This window comes from Paecilomyces variotii, assembly GCF_004022145.1.
Source record: "Paecilomyces variotii strain CBS 101075 chromosome Unknown C8Q69scaffold_5, whole genome shotgun sequence".
Classification (NCBI taxonomy): Eukaryota; Fungi; Ascomycota; class Eurotiomycetes; order Eurotiales; family Thermoascaceae; genus Paecilomyces; species Paecilomyces variotii.
This window is the reverse complement of record NW_021167144.1, coordinates 1452167-1475078: the sequence shown is the minus strand read 5'-3', so window position 1 is coordinate 1475078 and position 22912 is coordinate 1452167. Positions and strand designations below refer to the sequence as shown.

The 22912-nt window shown below is 22.2% G+C and overlaps 1 protein-coding gene across 1 annotated transcript; it reads right to left on the bottom strand.

The window, feature by feature from the left end:
- Positions 1-77: 77 nt before the first annotated feature.
- Positions 78-1978, bottom strand: C8Q69DRAFT_444708 (hypothetical protein; the record flags this gene model as incomplete). The annotated part of the gene is made up of 3 exons (XM_028629018.1): positions 78-1320; positions 1376-1415; positions 1492-1978. The coding sequence occupies 3 exons, from the start codon at positions 1976-1978 to the stop codon at positions 78-80; spliced, it is 1770 nt and encodes a 589-aa protein (XP_028485467.1).
- Between the last annotated feature and the right edge of the window lie 20934 nt (positions 1979-22912).

Genomic DNA, 22912 nt, shown 5'->3' with positions numbered 1-22912 from the left:
CATTTTCGGTGTGGGTGGACATTGTATAAGTATTGTGTAATTAGTTCCCTATAATCTCAACAACTACATCGCTGATTCTATCCTAACAGTTGACAAGACCCATAGTCGCGCAGCATTTGTGCCACGACCACAAAGCCGCCAATTGCCGGCGCCCCAAGCGCGAGTAGAATAAGTATGAAACCGATAGTTTCAGCCAATTTGGACCAAAAGTGACCATGGACACGTGCATCCTTGACGAATTGCATCTTCTTCGCAAGAGTATGAGAAGCATTCAAACCTCCTACCACGGATCCTACCGCTAGCCAGGACATGGTCCAAGCTCGTTGCGCGACGGTGCTGGAAGGACCTGCTTTGAAATGAGACATGCCGCCGATGACGGCTAGGGGAAGTGCAGAAATGACAAGGAGTGTGAGTCGATAAAGGATATAGCCTGGTAATGGGTACTGGTCGGGATGGTTTGCAGTCAAAATAGACCGCTTCGCTGTCTCTTTGAACTTGTAGCAGCTTGGACATATGATTAGGCCGCGTGTGGCGGGATTTTTCTCATTATCGTCTGTCTCCGAGGATGACTGCTTCTGATTTGAATGGAATATTGAACCAAACCATGTTGCCGTGCGAGACTTGCGGTTCGTCGTGGTACCTTCCGGAGACTCATCATTCTGCTCTGGTGCTTCTTTCTTTGGCGTTGCTTCCTTCGGCTCAACAATCACGGACGTCTCACTATCGCCGGCAAGCTGGTCCTCTGCATCTTCTGGTTTGAAAATCCATCCATCATCATCACTCTTACTGTCTTGCTCGAATGAACCGGAAAATACAGCGAACTCTGAAGAACTCGGGGGAGCAGACTCCAATCTACCCACCATTCCCTGAAACTGACCACCACGATTCAATGCCTCATCCATCATCTCAGAGTGCACCATGTACATACTAGCATAGGCCGGAGTAACCAGGTTTCCGAGCATGTTGATAAACGACATGATCAGGTATGGAACGACGGTGAAAGCAAACGACGCGTACCCATACTGAGTGACCTGGTTCCCCCGAGATCTGTACAAGGTCACCGACGCATATATGATCTGGATGATGGCGATCACAGCCGACCCCATGCTGTAGGATGAGAAGAGGGAGTATTTGATGTCTGACAACGTCCGAACAAGGGCCGTGGGGGGCACGTATGCTAGCTCATATCCCGGCGGCAAGTGATACGTGCCAAAGATCTGAAAATGTCGTGGCACCACCTCTAGATGGACATCGTCGACAGCTGATGCTACCCATGGTGGCGTCTCTACTTTCATGTCCACCTGAATTTGATGTTGCTTGCTACGAGACACATTATAAGCACATTTCTCGAAAAAGGACAAGGTCCGACACTCACAGTTTCTTTTCATGTTCTGTGACAGACTGAGCATGCTTAGCTAGTATCAGTGTCAGCGCTATGTCTCTGTAGCTTTGCTACTTATACTGTCTGGAAGTTCTCCAGCAATAACTTACCGAGTAGGGTATATCCATTGCAACCGTCCTCATCCTCCCGTAGCTCCTTCGGGACATACGCCAGGGAATGCATCATTTCATCACGCTGCGGCTTCCAATCCTGCGAGCGAACTACCATGCACAGGGCGCGTGAGCGAAGCGCTTGCTGAACCGGGTCTGAAATTGTTGCGGCATGTCTCACGATGGCCACCAGACCGCGCGCTGCACCCATTGCCGGAAAGACAATAGCGAGCGCCATATTCATGATGAGGACGTATTTCGACTCGCCTGGAAAAGATACCACAGTGGCTGCGTGAGATAGGTAATTCCCAAGGAAGAATGAAGCAACATCGCTCCAGGTTGTTGGCACGCAGAGCAGGTGTTTGGCAGCGGAGTATGTGATTCCATCAGGAACAGTAATGGTCACATCTCGCGGCAGGACAGCTGCACTGATTAGTTGGAATAGTCCCAACAACCATGAGAGTGCGTGTAGCATCCACCCTGCCATCGCGTGTATGGGGGATCCCCCGGCTGTCTCTGCTTTCTGTGCCCCGTAGAGCGGAGCAGAGAAAACATACGAGGCGTCAGCGGAATGGCATCCTCGATGATTTTAAGTATTGCTTTTCTTTTTCAATCATCGGGCAGCCAGACTGTTTAGGGGCTAGCTGAAAGAATAACTTGGCCTATTATATGAAAGCTTGGCCAGCCTTATTCGATGATAAGATGTCTAAAATTACTGTGTTTAGTCATCTGATGACTGTTTCTACCTGCCGACTGTTTTTTTAAAAATTCCCCAATTAATTTAACCACCCACTAAACTACCAATATGGATCTTATTTTATTAGCTCTTAAAGATTTAAAGTTTTTAAAGCCTAGTAAAAAGCCTAATTACATAAAAACTGTAAAAAAATATAGTATAAACTAAATAACTCTATTATAATAATATAAGGGCGTCTAGGGCCTGTTAATAGTCTAATATAAAAATTAATAATTCCTAAATATTTAGTAAGAGAAAATACTTATTAAATAGATTAATGGCCTTACAGAATATAGCCTACCTCCCTTATATAAAATATTATAAAATTTTATAAAAGAAATCTCTAAAAAGGAGCCCGGGCAGTAGTAGCCACTATATTTTATAAAGAGATATAAGAAAGACCTTCTATTAGCCTGGGGTATTATTATAAATATCTTACGCAAATAAGCTAATTCTGTATTTAAATATTCCCTATATTTTAAGTTTATAGATTAAAAGCTATAGAAATTTAATATTAAGCTATATAATATCTATAATATAAATAAGAAGGGTTTTATAATTAGAGTCTTAAAAAAAATTAAAAAAATCTTTTTTTACTATTATTATAAGCAGGGATATATTAAATAATTAATTTAAGATAGGAATAGGGAATAGATTATAATGCTTATTATTATTTATATAGATAGAATATTGCTATTATTAGCTTTAATCTATAAGGCTATATTAAAAGAATTATAAAATATATAGCTTTAAATATTTAACCCTAAAATTTATAAATACTTTTTTACCTCCTCTTTTAATAGCTAAATTAATAATAAGATAAGATATTAGTAGCTAGTTAAAATCTTTAATAGGGAGACTAAAGTAAAGGCAGGCAGAGGCTACTAGCTATTGTAGTAGGGAGAATTAGTATAAAGAATATAATTAGTTAAGAGGTTATATGCTTTTACTTAAAGTCTTTAAAAAATCTATAAATAAAGCAGGAGAAAGGAGATAATATTTTTTAGTTATTTAGAATAAAATAATTAGCTTTTTTTTTATTATTGTTTAGTATTAGTTTAGCATTAGATTATTATTAGTTTATTATATTAGTCTATAGCTAAAGCTTTTTTTTTTAGCTTTATTTTAAGCTCTAAAGTTAAATACCCTTCTCTTTCTTTTTAATACCTACTTACTTAAAGACTCTATATTAAGTCTTAATATATTTTTCTATAATAAAATAGAGCTAAATATAGGAGGTATTAAAATATTAAATAGAAATAAGGGAGAAAGGAGAATTAGAAGCTAAGATTAAAGCTAAAGCTAAAGAAAGGGGTAAAAAATAATAAAAAGATAAATAAAATAATTAAGGAAGATTACTACTATAAATAGAAAGAAATAAATATATCTCTTAAATTAATAGAGACAGCAAATATAATATAGAATAAAAATATATATTAATAATAAGAGAAAGGAAGAATTACTAAATATAAGGAAGAGCTTAATAAATATAAAAGAGAAACAGAAATTTAAAAGGAATAAGAAATTATTAAATAAGAACTATTTATTAAAAAATAGAAGAATTTCTTATTATTATTTTTATTACTATTCTTTTAAAAAAATATAGAAAAAAGTATTAATCTTTTTAATACTAATTAAAATAAAAGGACTTTTAGCTTTTTAATATTATTAGGTCTAGAGATATAGACAGCTTAAGTATTTAAAAATATAGGACTATTAATAATATAGCTAATCTAAATTATATTAGCTTTATAAATACTAATATCTAGAAATCTTAGGATATTATATTTTAAAGGGGATAATATTACTTATTATTTAAGGCTTTTTAAAAGGTTATATAAGGCGAATTAACTCTTAAAAGAAAAAAAAATTAAATAATTTATAGATTATTATAGCCTATTAGTATTATTATAGATAAATATTTAATCTAAATATAAAGAGAAGAATTACTTAAAACTAGTAAAAGCAATTAAATAAAAATATGCTTATTATAATAAGTATTAAAGGAAATATAATATTTAATAGCTAAAAAGGTTTAAAAATATAAAATATAATAGCTTTAAGGACCTAAGGGAGTATAATTAAAAATATTAAGCTATATTAGAAGTGCTAGTAATTTTAAATAAATTAAGCTAATATTTATAGGGAGTTTAGTATCTTTAAGGATTTTTAAAGGAGCTTAAATAATAAATAGTTTAAGAGTTAAATATAGACTATTATATTTTATTTATTATTAAATATATTAATTTCTATAAGAAAGTAGTAGATAGGGTAAGAATAATTAAAACTCTTTACTATCTTAACAGCAGTAAATTAGAAAAAGATTAAGATATAATAGCTTTAATAAAAAAGAAGATAATTAAAGAAGATAAAATATAACTTTTTATTAAACTTAATAAAATCTATTTAAATAAGAATAAGAATAGGACTAAATAATAGAGTATTAAAGTAAAGTTAATAGAATAATTATAGATTAATTAGTTAATAAAAGAGTTTAAGAAGTTAAAACTATATAGTATATAGTATATAGGGAGGCCTAATAATAGTATACCTAATGCTAGCTTAAATATATAAGCTAGGGCGCTTTTAAGATTTAACCTAATTAAAGGATTTAAAATACCTTTAAACTTATATAATTTTTACTAGGCTTTTAATTATATTTAATTTTATTGCTTAGATTTAAAAAGCCTCTTAAATTAGAAGCTTATTTATTAAAAAGAAGATTATAAATTTTATTTTAGGCCGGAAGAATAGAATAGAGAAGTTATTTATTTTATATAGGGGAATATATTATAAAAGAAGATTATTAAATAAAGACTAAAAGAAGAATAAAGGAATATTAGTTTAATTAAGTATAATATCTAGTTAATTATACTAAGATAGCCTAAGGATAATTTAAGCTTTAAGAAAGAAGCTAGGGATATTATAGAAAATTATTATTCTATTAATATAATAAGATTAGATAAGCCTTAAGGAGTAAAAAAAAGGTAAAGCAAGATTAAATAATTATATAAAAAAAAGCTATAGAAAGTAATTAAATAAAAATAGAGATTTTTTTAATTAAGATAAACTAATTTAATAATTATTAATCTCTAAGTATAATTAAAAAAGTAAAGATAATTAAAAAAAAAATAAAGAATACGCCTAAATAGAGTAAGGATAAAAAGGTTATTAAGATAAAAGAGAAGTAAAAGTTAAAGAGGTTTAAAGTTATAAATAAGCTAAAAGGGATTATTAATATAATAGAGGTTATAAACTAGATATTAGATACTAGAGTTTAAATATTAATTTAAAATCTTATTAGTCTATCTCCTAATTTATATAAGGCCTTATTTACTTTATAATTGCAGTAAGTAATAATAAAGGCGATATTCTATAATATTAAAGGAGTATAGTTTAATACCTCTATATTAAATATAGAGTATATAGTAAATAATGCAGATTAGTGTATTTATATATTCTTATAATTTAAGCCTTTTAATAAAGATAAAGTGCTATATATAGCTATAATTTTAAAATTGCCAATTAAAATTAATAGTTATAAGAAGGTATAAAATATTATAGTAAATAGTAAAGCTAAAATTAATATAATATATAGAGATATAGCAAATTATTATAAACTTATTATAAACTAGAAATTTAAAAATAATATAATATTAGCAGATAGCAGATAAACCCCTTTTATAAGTTTTTATAAAGAGGTACTTATATAAGTAAAATCTTTTTATTATAAGGTCCCTTTTTTATAGTAAATAATAAGATTAACTATAATTATATTCTAGGACGGCCTTTTAAGTATTAAGTATATTTATAGTATATTGCTTTATTAGATAGAATAATAAAGAGTATAATTTATTCTATAAACTAAAAGAATTAAGCTATTATTTAGGTATTTTTAATAAATAATCTAAGAAATAAGTTAAGGGAAGAGGTATTATATAATCTATTGTCCTAAATATAAGAGTTATTAAACTAGAGCTAGAAAAGAATAATAAATATTAGATTAAGAATAAAAAAGGCCTATAGGAGCTATATTTAATAAATAATATTAGTTTTAGAGTAAATAAAGAAATTAAAAATAAAGGGATAGGGATATTTAAACCTATTAAATTAAATAAAGAAGTTAAAAAGTTATAAGAGTATAAATTATCTAGAAAGTATAATCTTTTTATTATAAAAATAAAATATTTTATTAATATATAGTATAAGAAAAAATATAAAAAGGTTTATTTAGCAAATATATTAAATAGACTTATAATAGCTTTAGGGGGGTTATTAAAATAAAAAGAAATTATTAGGGAATATTATTATAAAAACCTCTAAAGAAATATAAAAAAAATATATAAAGGATTTACTGAATATATCTAGCTAAAAATATTAAATATTAAGAGAGGAATAAGATTAACACTGGACTGTTTAAAGAACCTTATTATAGGTAATAATTTATAGCTAAGAAAGAAAGAATTATTAATAAAAGTGCTTTTTGCCTAAGAAATAGTCTTTACTTAAATCTTTAAAGAGATTAAATAAATATACCTAGAAGTTATATTTTTAATTATTATTTAAATTATAGATTATAAACTATAATAGGTAAAAAGCTTTCTAATATTAAAGGCACTCTATAGTATAGTATAAGAAATAATAAAAGAGAGGATAAATATAGGGATTCTTAAATATAGTTAAAAATCCTACTAAAATTTATAATTTTTAATAAAAAAAAAATAATAAATATTAGCTAATTAATATAGTTATAGAAGTTAATTAAATAATAATATAAGATGCTAATCTGCCCTTTTTAGCTAATAAGTTCTTAAAAGAGTTTAGTAGAATACTAGTATTAATACTTATAGATTTATTCTCTAGGTATAATTAGTTAGAGTTAGCTAAAGAATTATAGGACTTAATAGTTTTCTATTGTAGTAGGGAGGATCGGTGTAAAGAATATAATTAGTCAAGAGGTTATGTGCTTTTGCTTAAAGTCTTTATAAAGTCTATAAGTAAAGCAGGAGAGTAAGGAGATACTACCTTTCAGTTATTCAGAATGAAATAATTAGCTTTTCCTTTCTATTATTATTTAGTATTAGTTTAGTATTAGATTATTACTAGTTTACTATGTTAGTTTATAGCTAGAGCTTCTCCTCTAGCTTTATTCTGAGCTCTAAAGCTGAATACCCTTCTCTTCCTTCTTAATACCTACTTGCTTAAAGACTCTATGCTAAGTCTTAACACGTCTTCCTACAACACTATATATTAGGGATTAGTTTAATTTATTAAGTTAGATTATCTTAAGGATAGATAAATATAGTATAAGAATTTATATAAGAAATTATAAAAGTATTAATAGATAATATTCTTAATATCTATAATATATTTCTAAATAATACGCTAATATAAGGACCTAAGATTAATTATAGGGGGGAAGAGATACTGCTAGAAATTAGAAGATTTATATTTAAATATATCTAGAATATTAATAAGATACTATATAGTCTTAAATTTATAAGTTTAATAATTATTAAAGAGAAATTATAATTTATAATATTAGGAATTAAAGTAATAGGCTATATATATAATACTAAGGGGAAATATCCCGAGTTAGTTAAGGTAATTAAGATCTTAAAGTAACTATTTTATTAGAATTTATAAGAAGTAAGAGGATTTCTGGGAGTTATAGTCTATTACTAAATATAGATTAAAGGATATATTATTAAAGCTAAGCTAATATATTTAATATTAAGAAAGGGATAAGACTTTTTTTAGGGACTAAAATAATAAGAAATAATAAATACTTTAAAAGTAGCCCTAATAATAATATTAATATTTAAGCTAATTAACTATAGAGAGAGAGGTATAATTATTATTAATACTAATATTAGTAGCAATAAATAGGGGGCTTAACTTATTTAAAAAGAAAAGGAGTTTAATAAGAGATACCTAGCTAAATATAAAAGTAAAGTATAGATATAGGCAAAGAGGCAATATAATAAAAGAAAGCTAGAATATAGGGCAGTACTAAAGATATTTTATAAATTTTAAGTATACTTATATAATATATATTTTTAACTAGAGATAGATATAAAAACTCTAATAATATAATTAAATAGAATAGTTATAAATCTCCCTAGATTAATAATTATTTAATAAATTGCTTAGATTTAGCTATTTAATTTTAATATTATCTATATATTAGAGAAAAAAAATTTAATTATAGATAGATTATCTTAGAAGCTAATAATAAAATAAGACTTAAAAGAGATAGAAGATAATAATATAAAGGAATTCTTAGACCTATAGTTTTATGCGGTTTATTATACTAGTATATAAAAGATAGAATTAAATAATATCCCTTAGTTAATACCTATATTATATTAGTTAGAAAAGTCTTTATTAATTATAGAATAATTATAAATTATAATAAAATTAGATAATATAGATAAAGGATAGTATGCTAAGTTTAAGAAAGAGGCCTTAAAGTATATAATTTAAGATAGTATACTTTTTTAAAAAGTATAATAAAATCAGCTTTGCTATATAGTTATTAATAATAAAAAAAAATAAAAAGAAATTCTTATAGCCCTTTATAAAGAGCATAAATATTATAAATATAAAGTAATTTATTAAAAGATAGCTAATTAATATTAATAGAAAGGCCTATATAAATATATTACTAAATAAATAAAGATATATAATAAATATTAAAAAGCAGATAAAGAATATATAAAAGAAGCTTTATAGTTAATATTTATTCTATTAAGGAGATTAAAACTATACTTAAATATTTATAAGATTATACTACCTAATAAAAGAAAGACTTATATTATAATACTTTAGGATAATTTTAATTAAGTTAAATATAAAACTTTTAATAGCCTTATTTTAAGAGCTATTGCTAAGTTTCTATAAAAAAATTAGATTTATTATTAAAGAGTAATAGAGACTCTTATTAATAATAAAAGATTAGAGAATAAAGCTGTAATTAATATATTAATATAAAAGTATAAAATTAACTATATTAAAGTCTTACTGTTGTAGGAAGATATATTAAGACTTAGCATAAAGTCTTTAAGCGAGTAGGTATTGAGAAAGAAGAGAAGGGTATTTAGTTTTAGAGCTTAAAGTAGAGCTAGAGGAGAAGCTTTAGCTATAGACTGATATAGTAAACTAATAATAATCTAATATTAAACTGATATTAAATAATAATAGAAAGGAAAAGCTAATTATTTTATTCTAAATAATTAAAAGATATTATCTCTCTTCTCCTGCTTTACTTATAGACTTTTTAAAGACTTTAAGTAAAAATATATAACCTCTTAACTAATTATATTCTTTATACTAATCCTCCCTATTATATAGCCTCTTCTCCTTTAAGAGTAGATACCCCTATTTATTTTCTTTAGTTATTATAGTCTATATTATCTCCTCCTTTTAATATTATAAATTATTTTTAAAGCAGGAATACTCTAATTTCTAGTATTATATATATCTTAAAATCTCTAATTTATAAAGCTGAGTTTCTTTCTTTTATAGATAATCTTAAATTAATAATATATCTTGCTTTAGTATAAAGTATAGCTCTATTTTAACTTTTAAGTAATTTTAATTTAGCTGATTAAGTATTGCTCTACCTATAGCTATAACTCTATTTACCTAAATATTAAAAGGCCCAGATTTTCCTTAATTAGATTTTATCTTATCTTGCTCCCTATAATTAAAATAACAGATATTATTAAGATTTATTCTCTAATTCTTTAGTATTAGCTGATATAAATTACTAATAAAGGTTATTTCTCTTTGCCTAAGTATAATATCTCTTAAGCCTATAGTTTTTTTGGATTTATCTCTAATAATTAGTCTAGTTCTTAGGGCTATAAAGCTTTAGCCTATTCTTTCCTTAGGGATAGCAGTCTCTATATTTAATACTTTTAGCTTATATCCCCTAAAATATTAGACCTGCAGCCTATATTTATTATAACTATATAGCGCTAATTAGATTAAATAGATCTAGATATTTTATATAATAATCTTCTAGAGAATATTTTTAGATAAGTTTTTAAACCCTATTATTCCTTTACCCTCCTTCTTATAATAAAGGGCTATTTTTACTTTTATAGTAGTATATTATAATATTCTTTTTACTAATTTCCTTTTAAAGGGCATAATTTAAAAAACCCTATTTATTTCCTAATAGTTAAAGTTCTCCCTTATTATAATTCTTAACTAAATATATTAGTCCTATATCTTATTTAGGGTGAAGTCTTTTTTACTTAGGTTAAAATATTTTTTATCCCTATATTTAGATTTGGGATACTCTTTAGCCCTATATAGATTATCTCAGACTTTATAGTATAAGCTACTTAGTATATTATTAGAAGTATTTATATTAATTAACCCAAGATCTCTAAATAGTTAAACTATTCTTAATATTAGGAATTTCTTAGGGAGAAAGTCTTTAAATAAGGATTTTTTAATTTTTATATTATCTTTATCTTTTATATTTTTAGGACTTCCTAGAATAAGACTCTTTATTCTTCCTTTAATCTAGCTATTATTAAGTATATCTGGCATCTGCTTAGCCTCTATATTATCTTTAAACTATATAATTCTAGTATTCTGCATATTTTTTAAGTATTTAATTTTTTTTTTAATAAAGGGGTCTTTTAGGTTTATTATAGAAAAAGAGGGTTTTATATTAGTTTTTAAGGCTCTATTAAGAGATTTTATTACTTATTTATCTTTAGAGGTTTTACTTATAGATTATTTAGTTTCTTTAAATAAACTTCTATAAGGATAAGTTATTACTTTAAATAGTCCCTTTTTTTATTATTTTACTATTGCTAGCTTTATATTTCTTATTACTTTTAATACTCTTCTAGCTTCTTTTATAGATATATCCTTCTTTATATTAATTATATTAGCTAATAATTATATATAAAGCTCGCAGATTAAGTTAATCTTTCTAAAATTAATCTATTATAAGACTTCTTTAACCTCCTTAATATTTATATTTAATTTACTTAGCTAAGACTATACTTTAATTTTCTTCTTATCTAGGCAATAATAATTTTTAAGATTAGTATTAAATCTCTATCTCTATTAAAACTATTTCCAGTAGTTTATATTAATATTCTAAGATTTAAGATTATTATTACTATCTATAAGTATTTTTAATCTTTTTTTAAAAATATTATTTTTTATACTTCTTAGTCCTATTATATTTTATACTTTTTTAATATAAACTTAATATATAGCGGCTGGTTTAATCCTTTTTTTTTTTAAAAATTTTAATACTTTTTTGCCTTCTAAATTAATAATAGCCTTTTTTATTAATATAGATATACTAATCTTATATTTATATCTTTTTTTTAGCTATTTCTTTTTATTTTAAATCTTAAGCTTTTTTTCCCCTTTTAGCTTTTTAAGACTCTTAATCCTCTTTTTTTTTTTTTCCTCTTCCTTTATATTTTCCTCTCCTTTATCTAATATTAGATCTATTAATAAGCTCTTATTTAAATTTTTTATTTAATATTCTTCTTTTTCTCCTATAATTTCCTCTAAAAGATTATTTTTCTTTACTCTTATTTTAACCTTTTATAGCTCTTTATTAATAAGCTTTTAAAGAATTAGTCCTTCTCTACTAAGGGCTTTTCTTAAAATATCTCTTATCTTTTTAATATTAGTTAATTAAAGGCTTTTTTTAGTTAATATTCCTTATTTCTTAATATTATAAAGTCTATTAATTTATACTCTTGCTAGATATATAGCCGCTATTTTCTAGTCTCTAATATTAAAAGCTAATCCTCTTATAGTTACTAAGATCTAGTATAATTTTTTAATAATTAATAAGACTTAATCTATAGTCTCCTAGCCCTATTTCTTTATAACTTTATAATAATCTTTATTAATATATTTATAGTTCTTTTCTGCTTATATTTTTAATTTTTTTAGCTTATTAATAGCTAGCACTTTTTTCTTTCTTACTTCTTTTAATAGCTCTTATTAATTTAAAAAATTATAAAAATTACTGGCTATTTTATTATGCCTGCTTTAAAAATTTAAAATAATTATTGCTATATTATTTATAAACTAAACCTTTTCTTTTTTATTATTAGCCTTATTTATTATCTCCTTTATAAGCTTATAAATTTTGCTAACTATAGTATATATATATATTTTAAGTTAAAGAGCTTTATCTTAATAGATAATATTTTATATTTTTAATATATTTTTTTTTATTTTTAATATATATCTTTATAAAATAATTCTTTGAAATAATTTCTGAGTAAAAAGATATATTTAAAAGGTAAGATAGAGTTAAGTTTAGCTTAATTTAGTCTCTAGTTATTTTTGCTATAATATTATATAATATAAAAAATAAGGTTTTTATAATAAGGTAAGAATTCTTTATTTATTATTTATATTTTTTATCTAATATTTTCTGTTTTTGGCTTTATTTATAGACTTTTTTAAGATATTTAAGCTAATATCATATATTTTTTAATTATCTCTCTTTTTCTTTTTTCTTAATTATCTTTAGGCATTTTTAAATCCTTTTTTTCCCTAAAAAAAGACGCCCTTATCTTAAGTTTATTCTCCTTTTCTTCCTATTATAGTATTTTTGCTTAGTATTAAACTTATTTTATTATTAGCTTTTTACTTCTCTCTTTTTAAGCTAATATTTTTAGAAGGAGGATATTAAGACTATAACTATATATTCTGATCTAGATAATATCTAGTCTATATTATTATTATTATTACTTAATTGCTAATTTTTTTATTTAAATATTATATTATTATTTATAATTAGTATTTTATTTTAATCCTCTTATAAATAATAGCCTTTTAAATAATTTTTATAAATTAGGTCCCTAAAAGATATACTATCTAACTTCTTAAGCTTATAAGATCTTTTCTTAAAGATTTTTTTAATCTTATATAATCTAAGCTAGCAGTATATTAGTTTTATAAAATAAAATATCTTAAGCTTTATATTATAAAATAAAATAAATTATTTTTCTATTAGTTATTCTTCGCAGAGCTATTTTTTATTATTAAAGATTTCTTTACTAGCTTTTTTTATATATTAAATATAAAATTAGGCCTTTTCTATATCTTAATCTTAGAGCTCTATCTATTATATATAAAGGAGTAGAAGATCTTCTATAGTCCTAACCTTATTCTATATTAAAATCTTTTAGATAGGCATTTTTAGTTTAATTAGTAATATAGTATTATATCCTATAATTACTCTAAATAATATTAAGCCTATAAAGATCTTAACTATATTCTTATTTATTTAAATTATTACTAGTAAATAATTTACTTAATTTATTCTTATTCTTTTTACAAGTTTTTTAATACTATATATAAAAGATTTATATATAACTTTAACTGCTCTATTTATTTATAAATTATATAGTAAGACTTTAATATAATTAATCTTATACTTCTATATTAATATATTAACTATAGTTTTATTCTCTAGTCTTTTATTATTAATAAAAGTCTCTATTATTCCCTAATAATAAATCTAGTCTTCTTATAAAAATTTAACAATAGCTCCTAAAGTAAGGCTGCTAAGGATTTTATATTTAACTTAGCTAAAGTTATCCTAAAATACTATAATATAAGTCTTTCTCTTATTAGGCAGTATAATCTTATAAATATCTAGATATAGCTTTAATCTTTTTAATAGAATAAATATTAATTATAAAGCTTTTTTTATATATTCTTTATCTGCTTTCTAGCATTTATTATATATCTTTATCTATCTAATAATATATTTATATAAGCCTTTTTATTAATATTAATTAGCCACCTTTTAATAGATTACTTTATATTTATAATATTTATACTTTTTATAAAAAGCTATAAGAATTTCTTTTTATTTTTTCTTATTATTAATAACTATATAATAAGGCTGATTTTATTATACTCTCTAAAAAAGCACACTATCTTAGACTATATATTTTAGGGTCTCTTTCTTAAACTTAGCATATTATCCTCTATTTATATTATCTAGTTTTATTATAGTTTATAATTATTCTATAATTAATAAAGACTTTTCTGACTAATATAATATAGGTATTAATTAAGGGGTACTATTTAATTCTACCTCTTATATACTAATATAATAAACTATATAAAATTATAGGTCTAAGAATTTTTTTATATTATTATCTTTTGCCTCTTCTAGATCTTGCTCTATTATTAGCTTTTAAAATAACCTATTTATAACTAAGTTTTTTTTCCCTAATATATAAATAATATTAAAGTTAAATAGCTAAATCTAAGCAATCTACTAAATAATTATTAACTTAAGGAGGTCTATAGCTATCCTATTTAATTATATTATTAGAGTTTTTATATCTACCTCTAATTAAAAGTATATACTATATAAATATATTTAAAATTTATAAAACATTTTTAATACTGCCCTATACTCTAGCTTTCCTTTATTATATTGCCTCTCTATTTATATTTATACTCCACTTTTATATCTAGCTGGGTGTCTCTTATTAAACTCCTTTTTTTTTTTAAATAAGTTAAGCCCCCTATTTACTATTACTAGCATTAATATTAATAATAATTATGCCTCTCTCTCTATAATTAATTGGCTTAAATGCCAGTACTATTATTAGGGCTATTTTTAAAGTATTTATTATTTTTTATTATTTTAGCCCTTAAAGGAAGTCTTATCCCTTCCTTAATATTAAGTATATTGGCTCAGCTTTAGTAATATATTCTTTAATCTATATTTAGTAATAGGCTATAACTCTTAGAAATCCTCTTATTTTTTATAAATTTTAATAAAGTAGCTACTCTAAAATCTTAATTATCTTAGCTAATTTAGGATATCTCCCCTTAGTATTATATATATAGCCTACTATTTTAATTCTTAATATTATAAATTATAATTTCTCCCTAATAATTATTAAACCTGCAAGTTTAAGACTGTATAATACCTTATTAATATTCTAAATATATTTAAATATAAATCTTCTAATTCCCAGCAGTATCTCTTCCCCCCTATAATTAGTCTTAGGTCCTTATATCAGCATATTATCTAGAAATATATTATAGATATTAGAAATATTATCTACTAATACTCTTATAATTCTTTATATAAATTCCTGTACTATATTTATCTATCCTTAGGGTAATTTAGCTTAATAAATTAAACTAATCTCTAGCATATAGAAAGCTATTAAGTCCTGTAATTCTTTAGCTAATTCTAACTAATTATATCTAGAAAACAAGTCTATAAATATTGATACTAATATTCTACTAAACTCTTCTAAGAACTTATTAGCTAAAGGGGGCAGATTAATATCTTATATTATTATTTAATTAACTTTTATAACTGCATTAATTAGCCAATATTTATTATTTTTCTTTTTTATTAAGAATTATAGATTTTGGTAGGGTCTTTAACTATATTTAAGGATCCCTATATTTATCCTCTTTTTTATTATTCTTTATACTATATTATAAAGTGCCTTTAATACTAGAAAGCTTTTTATTTGCTATAGTTTATAATCTATAGTTTAAATAATAATTAGAAATATAACTTTTAGGCGCATTTATCTAATCTCTTTAAAAATTTAGATAAAGACTACTTTTTAGGCGAAAAGCATTTTTATTAATAGTTTTTTCTCTTTTAGCTATAAATTATTACTTATAATAAGATTCTTTAGATAGTCTAATATTAATCTTATTCTTCTCCTAATATTTAATATCTTTAGCTAGATATATTTAGTAAATCCTCTATATATTTTTTTTATACTTCTTTAAGGGTTCCTATAATAATACTCCCTAATAATTTTTTTTATTTTAATAACCCTCTTAAAGCTATTATAGGTCTGTTTAATATATTTATTAAATAAATCTTTTTATATTTCTTCTTATATTATATATTAATAAAATATTTTATTTTTATAGTAAAAAGGTTATATCTTTTAAATAGTCTATATTCTTATAATTTTTTAATTCCTTTATTTAATTTAATAGGTTTAAATATTTCTATCTCTTTACTTTTAATTTTCTCGCTTGCTTTAAAATTAATATTATTTATTAAGTATAGCTCCTATAAGCCTTCTTTATTCTTAGTCTAGTGCCTATTATTCTTTTCTAGCTCTAGTTTAATAATTCTTATATCTGGGATAATAAATTATATAATATTTCTTCTCTTAATTTATTTCTTAAGTTATTTATTAAAAATACCTAAATAATAGCTTAATTCTTTTAGTTTATAGAGTAAATTATATTTTTTATTATTTTATCTAATAGAGTAATATACTATAAATATGCTTAATACTTAAAAGGCTATCCTAGAATATAATTATAGTTAATCTTATTATTTATTATAAAGAAAAAAACCTTATAATAAAAAGATTTTATCTATATAAGTATTTCTTTATAAAGACTTATAAAGGGGTCTGCTTATTATCTATTAATATTATATTACCTCTAAATTTCTAGCTTATAATAAGTTTATAGTAATTTGCTATATCTCTATATATTATATTAATTTTAGCTCTACTATTTACTATAATATTTTATATTTCTTTATAATTATTAATTTTAATTAGTAACTTTAGAGTTATAGCTACATATAATACCTTATCTTTATTAAGAGGCTTAAATTATAAGAATATATAAGTATATTAATCTATACTGTTTATTATATATTCTATATTTAATATAGAGATATTAAACTATACTCCTTTAATATTATAAAATATTATCTTTATTATTACCTACTATAGTTATAAGGTAAATAAGGCCTTATATAAATTAGGAGATAGACTAATAAGGTCCTAAATTAATATTTAAACTCTAGTATATAATATCTAGTTTATAATCTCTATTATATTAGTAGTCCCTTTTAACTTATCTATAATTTTAAACTTCTTTAACTTCTATTTTTCTTTTATTTTAATAATTTTTTTATCCTTATTCTGCTTAGGTATATTTTTTATTTTTTTTTAACTATCTTTACTTTTTTAATTATATTTAAAGGCTAATAATTATTAAATTAGTTTATCTTAATTAAAGGAAATCTCTATTCTTATTTAATTACTTTTTATAGTTTTTTTTTTATATAATTATTTAATCCTGCTTTATCTTTTTTTTTATTTTTTAAAGCTTATTTAATCTTATTATATTAATAGAGTAGTAATTTTTTATAATATCCTTAGCTTCTTTTTTAAAGCTTAAGTTATCTCTAGGCTATCTTAATATAATTAACTAAATATTATACTTAATTAAGCTAATATTTTTTTATTCTTCCTTTAGTCTCTATTTAATAATTTCTTTTTATAATATATTCTTTTATATAAGATAAATAACTTCTCTATTCTATTCTTTTAGCTTAAAATAAAATTTATAATCTTTTCTCTAATAAATAAGCTTTTAATTTAAGAGGCTTTTTAATTTTAAATAATAAGATTAAATATAATTAAGAGCCCAGTAAAAGTTATATAAGTTTAGAAATATTTTAAATCTTTTAGTTAAGTTAAATCCTAAAGATACCCTAGCTTATATATTTATACTAGCATTAAGTATGCTATTATTAAGCCTCCTTATATATTATATATTATATAGTTTTAACTTCTTAAACTTTTTTATTAACTAATTAGTTTATAACTGCTTTATTAACTTTATTTTAATGCTCTATTATTTAATCTTATTCTTATTTTTATTTAAGTAAGTTTTATTAGATTTAATAAGAAGTTATATATTATTTTTTTTAATTACCTTTTTTTTTATTAAAATTATTATATCTTAATCTTTCTCTAGTTTATTATTGTTAAGATAATAAAAGGTTTTAATTATTTTTACCTTATTTATTATCTTCTTATAAAAATTAATATATTTAATAGTAAATAAAGTATAATAGTCTATATTTAATTCTTAAATTATTTATTACTTAAGCTCTTCTAAAAGTCCTTAAAGATACTAAACTTCTTATAAGTATCGGCTTAACTTATTTAAAATTATTAATGCTTTTAATATAGTTTAATATTCTTAATTATACTCTTTTAGATCTTTAAAGCTATTATATTTTATATTTTTAAACCTTTTTAGCTATTAAATATTATATTTCCTTTAATATTTATTATAGTAAGTATACTCTTATTTAATTGCTTCTACTAATTTTAAATAATTTTTCTTTTTATATTTAGATTAAGTATTTATCTATAATAATATTAATAGGCTATAATAATCTATAAATTATTTAATTTTTTTTTAAGAGTTAATTTGCCTTATATAACCTTTTAAAAAGCCTTAGGTAATAAATAATATTATCCCCTTTAAAATATAATACCCTAAGATTTCTAGGTATTAGTATTTATAGAGCTAATATAATCTAGATTAATTATATTATTAGTAGTCTTATATTTTTAGATACTTAAGCTATTTATATCTTTAGACCTAGCGATATTAAGAAGTTAAAAGTCCTTTTATCTTAATTAATACTAAAAAAATTAGTGCTTTTTTTTATATTTTTTTAAAGAAATAGTAATAAAGATAATAATAAGAAATTCTTCTATTTTTTAATAAATAGTTCTTGCTTAATAATTTCTTATTTTTTCTAAATTTTTATTTTTCTTTTATATTTACTAAGCTTTTTCTTATATTTAATAATTTTTTTTTCTCTTATTATTAATATATATTTTTGCCTTATATTATATTTGCTATCTCTATTAATTTAAGAGATATATTTATCTCTTTTTATTTATAGTAGTAATCTTTTTTAGCTATTTTATTTATCTTTTTATTATTTTTTATTTCTTTCCTTAGCTTTAGCCTTAACCTTAGCTTTTAATTTTTTTTTCTCTTATTTTTGCTTAATATTTTAATATTTTTTATATTTAGCTCTAATTTATTATAGAAAGATATATTAAGACTTAATATAAAGTCTTTAAGTGAGTAAGTATTAAGAAGGAAGAGAAGGGTATTTAGCTTTAGAGCTTAAAGTAAAGCTAGAAGAAAAGCTTTAGCTATAAACTAATATAATAAATTAATAATAATCTAATACTGAACTAATATTAAATAATAATAGAAAAAAAAAAGCTAATTATTTTATTCTAAATAATTAAAAGGTATTATCTTCTTACTGTATTCTTCCTCTTCTACTTTATTTATAGACTTTTTAAAGACTTTAAGTAAAAGCATATAATCTCTTAACTAATTATATTCTTTATACTAATCTTCCCTATTATACTAGCAATTCCTTATTATAAATCTTATAATTATACTTTATAGTAAAGAGCTTTTTTAAGAAAAATATAATAGAATATAAGATTTCTTTATTATTATATTAGGATATAACTTTAGCTAATATATAATTAGATAAATTAGTTTTAATTATAACCTTATAGGTCTAATTAAATAGCTTTAAGATTAGGGCTTAAATAAATGCTTTTTTTAAGGCTTTAAAACTAGATTAATAGGTAAATATCTAATTAAAGAGAACTCCCTTTTAAGTTAAGTTTATAAATAGTATAATTATCTTAGAAAAATTATAAATAAACTGATAATAAAAGTTACTAAACCTAATAAAGGCTTATATATTAATTATATAGGTTAGAGTCTTCTATTTAATAATTATTTTTACCTTATCTAGATCTATCTTAATATAGTCTTAGCTAATAATAATACTTAAGAACTTAGTCTTAGAGATAATAAACTTATACTTCTAGATTTTTATATATAGGCTTATTTTATATAGCTTCTATAAGATAGCATAAATATATTAAATATATTTAGAATAGGTTATACTATATACTAAGATATTATTAAGATATATAGTATAAAAGATATTAAGGTAATCTTATAGAGTATTATTAATAAACTATTAAAATATTATTAATACTTTTATTAAGCTAAATAGTATTATTAATAATTTAAATAGACTAAATTAAGTATAGAAGATAGTTAAGTATTCTTATTCTTTCTTAATATAAAGGTTATTAAACACAGAAATAATATTAATCTTTATAAAGTACTTTATTCCTTTTAGGTTATTTAAAGTCTCTTTAATTAAAGGCAGAGAGTATTAGTCTAATAGTCTTTAATAATTATTATATTTAAAGCTTAATAATCTATATAAATCTATATCTCTCTACTAGGCTTCTTAATAAATAAAATTAGAGATATAGCAGGCAATAAGCTTAAATAAATAAATCTCTTTTTTAAGTTTTTTTTTAATCTATTCTTTTAAGACTTTTAATTTATCTTAAGATATAATATATAGGGGTCTAAAAGAAAGCAACTTTTTTTCTAGTAGCTTAATATTATAGTTATAAAAATAATATAATAATAAGTGCTTAGCCTTCTTAGGAGAAAAGATATTAATATAATTCTTAAACTTCTTAGGTAATAAGTAAGTAAAGTCTTCTTCTTAAACTTATTTAATCCTTAAAGTAATATCTAGGTTCTTTAAGGTAATTATAAAAATTAAAGTATTTTTTTAAGTATAGATAAAATAGGCAGCTAGAGAAATAAAGGCTATATTTCTCTCTTCTAATTTTTTAGGTCTTAGAAGTAAGTATTAGGGTAAAGCCTTTAAGAAAATATTATATAGGGCAGGTATTTTAATTAGCTTTAAGAGTATATTATAATTCTTTTAATAATAATTACTATTAAAAATAATACTATAAGTAATAAATTATAAATATAGGTTATAGTATTTTAATTAGAGAAGTTCTAAAATAATAAGATAATACGCTAGTTAAATAATATAGAACTTAGTATCTTTCTTAAAATAGTCTTTAATTCTTATATTTATCTAGATATAGTATATAATCTTCTTATCCTTTAGTTCTCTTCTATTAAATATATATAGGATAATTAAACTCTTTAGGGGGATAAGCTTTAATTTTTAATCTTTAGCCTATTCTTAGTCTATAAATCTTTATCCTTTAGTTTTAATATTAAATAGGGCATAAATTAGTAAGTAAATCTTCTTTTTCTTTTTTTCTAATATTATAGATAGTATTATTAATTTTAATTATTATAGATATTTTTTAAGATTAATTCTATAAATAGTAGCAGTAAAGATTTAAATAATATATAATTCTTAAGCCTAGCTATAACTTACTCTAGGCTTACTCCTTTTATTAAAGATTAGCTAAGAGATAGATTATATAAGTCTAGGAATTAAATTGCCTAAGAAATTTAAGAATAAGATTTATATATAATTATAGTCTAAATCTTCTAGCAGTTATTTAAGTATAAATAATCTTTAATATAATATTTTAGGGAGCTATAATAGAAGCAAGTACTAGTTTTATAATATAATAAGCTATACTCTCTCTTACCTAAGTATTTAAAAATACTTAAATCTATTAGATTATATAGCTATATTAAGGCTAATTTACTCTTCTATATAGGGCTTTTCTAAGACTAATTATTATATCTTATAGTTAAGATAAGACTTAAAATAAGTAAGAAAGACTAAATATACTAAATAAGTTTTAAAACAGTAATATAAGTCTTTATAATAAGGGGCTAATTTATAATATATTAGCAATAATAGTTCTTAAAGTCTTATAAGAATTTAATAAATTAATAATACTTATAATTTAAGGGCTAACTATATAATAATATTCCTTAAAGTTCTTAATTAATAACTTACTTAAGCAGGGTAAATAATATTTTTTTAGGTATTTCTTTTTTTAGCGCTAGGCGCTAAAACTTAGTAAAAAAAATTCTAAATTCTTTATTAATTTAATAGAGGTTAAATAATTTACTATATATATTATTTATATAATTAAGATTATTAAATATATGCTTTAAGATATTTAAAATCTCTTAATAGTTATTAAGAATATAAGTCTTATTTTTAATATATAGCAATATTTAAGTATAGGGCGTATTTTTTAAGTAATTAATTATATAGGCTATATAGCTTTAAAAAGTTAAGAATTAATTTTAATTAATTATTATCTTTCCTTAAATCTAGGCTATAAAGCATTAAAGGTCCTTTTAATTATCTTTAAATTTATTTAGATTAAGGAATCTCTTTAAAAATCTAGGGGCAGAGAAAAATATAATAATAAATATTTTAAATACTTTTACTAGAATAGCTATAAGTCTCTTAATACTAAGCTTAAATTTAAATATAAATATAAATATATTTATAGTAGAAATAGCTATATAGTAAGCTTAATCTCTCTTAAAAATAGCCTAAATATATTATTATTTTTTTTTATTAAGCTATATCTCTTAATATTGCTAAATAGTCTTAAGATTAATATTTTCTTATTTAAGCTTTTATTATATAGCTATAAACTCTTACTAGAGTTTTTAAAACTTTACCTTAATCTATTTAATATATTAGCTAGCTTTATTTATAAATAACTTAGCCCTAGCAATATATTTATATGCTAGATAATAATAATTATACTATTTTAGCCTATAGCTAATAATAATATACTTAATAAACTCCCCTAAAATAGTTAGTAAGAATAAAAAAATTAAGGCAGATATTATTAATAGTATTAACTCCTAGATAGAAGCTATATAATATTAAAATATAAGCTTAAGGAATAAGTTAAAATAAATAGAATAAGATAATTAATACTAGGACTAGCTATAAGATCTCTATCTAGCTAATTTAGACTAAAATAGGCTATTATAAGTAAGCTTAATAAATAAAATATAGCTTAAGGAACTTAA